A 1,797-nucleotide genomic window follows, 5' to 3' on the forward strand; every position below is an offset into this window, starting at 1 on the left:
AAAACCTTGATGAATAGATATATAGCCGTGGATCATGTGAGTTCAACAGTTCGTACCTTCTTTCCACATTTAAATCTTCTCTTATTTATAGCTGCATATATCTAGTCACCAACCAACACTATCATCAGTTGATTTCACTGATAAATATGTGCACATATATATAAATATTTTCCCTCTCCAACACGATTCTATTCAATTAATTGCCATATCGTACCACCAAGCTCTTTTTGTCACATTCTTTGACCTTTCGCTGTTTTCTCTTGATCTTTCTCATATATGTATATATATGAGACCTATACATATGCTTGTCGCTCAAAACCTAAGCTTAAATATATAGACAGTATTGCTCCGCTCGAAAGGGCAGGCAACTATTTTGAAGTGAGAGAGAGAGAGAGAGAGAGAGAGAGAGAGAACCATGAAGAGCTTGTTTTCTTGTCTTAGTGTTTGTGGAGCCAAAAGTGCAGTTTTAGTTGTGATTTTCTTTGTCGGATCAATTGTTGTATTGGCTAACGGTTGCTTTGGCTTGAGGCCTCACCAATGTAAGAATAGTTTTTATAGGATATTTTTGTTGTTGCAACTTATTATACATGTGTGAGTCGTGACTAAATATGTACATCAACTTTTAGTTTTTCTAGCTAGTTGTCAAATAAAACAGATGCCACTAGTATTTTTTTTTATTAGCTCATGAATGATAGTATATTATATATTTTATCAAGCAACATCTACGAAGCATGCTATATAGTTTTCGTATTTTTTAACTCTCTTTTTTTTGTGCATATTGTCAGTTATGCCGCAAGAACAAGGTGGTGGCCACAATATTGCAGGAGACAAATCTCCTACAACTCAACCTAAGGTCAAATCAACTTAACTTTGGCCATTTATTTATTACAAAATCAAAATCACCATTTAATGTTTAATGAAAATATATTATCAGCGCGCAATCCTCGCGCTTATCAGTGCTCTTTAGTATGTATACTTCAAATTCAATAATATTTTTATATTAACAAGGTGTATGGTTTTTTTTTTATGAAATTTGTGTAGGAGGAAGAAATAAAAGGAGTGGGAATGGAAATGTACCCAACCGGGTCAAGTTTACCCGATTGCTCGCACGCTTGCGGGCCATGCTTCCCATGCAAGAGAGTGATGATCAGCTTCATGTGCTCCGTCGAGTCTTGTCCCATTGTCTACCGGTGTATGTGCAAAGGCAGATATTACCACGTACCTTCCAATTGATTATCCTTATTAATCCCCACTTGTATTTCAAATTTAATTGATGTATTCATTAATGTTGATTATGTTGTCGCGCGGACTAATCAGGAAATGACTTTGAGATATTTGAGCAACGAGTTGCTCGAGTTTTTGACCCGTGTGTTTATTTTAACTTTGGAGGGTTTTTTTTTTTTTTTTTTTTTTTTTTGCTTTTTGTTTGTTATGAGATAATTAATTTTAGTTGTATTTTTGGGGCTGCTATGCAGAGGTTTATCAAAATTGTATCTCTAAGTATTCTTCTGAATCATGGTTACTATAGCTAGACTCAAAATATTTGTCTGATACATTTGCAGTTATATAAGTTTATAACTATGAAAAGAGTGTTAACCCCTATTTTATTGACAGCTTTCCTTATAAGTGGACTTTTATATTTGAGACTCTGAGCCCAATACTGAATTTGAATTTTCTGGGCTAGCTATATATTGGGCTTCCCTATAGTTTTTGAAATATAGCGATCCTTGGGAACGTTTTTCCCATGGAACATTAAGGGGTCGTTTGGATTAGTTTTCTAAACTCGTTTTCTGTTTT

The 1,797-nt window shown here is 34.4% G+C and overlaps 1 protein-coding gene across 1 annotated transcript; it reads left to right on the top strand.

Annotated features, from left to right (window-relative positions):
• The first annotated feature begins 352 nt into the window (after nucleotides 1-352).
• On the top strand, nucleotides 353-1,548 carry LOC149391234 (protein EPIDERMAL PATTERNING FACTOR 2-like). Its single transcript, XM_089621180.1, has 3 exons — nucleotides 353-539; nucleotides 786-853; nucleotides 1,042-1,548. The coding sequence occupies exons 1-3, from the start codon at nucleotides 416-418 to the stop codon at nucleotides 1,231-1,233; spliced, it is 384 nt and encodes a 127-aa protein (XP_089477306.1). The 5' UTR covers nucleotides 353-415; the 3' UTR covers nucleotides 1,234-1,548.
• The last annotated feature ends 249 nt before the right edge of the window (nucleotides 1,549-1,797 follow it).

This window comes from Urtica dioica, chromosome 7 (assembly GCF_054948205.1).
Source record: "Urtica dioica subsp. dioica isolate 48M chromosome 7, U.dioica_male_clone48M_v1_H2, whole genome shotgun sequence".
NCBI lineage: Eukaryota > Viridiplantae > Streptophyta > Magnoliopsida > Rosales > Urticaceae > Urtica > Urtica dioica.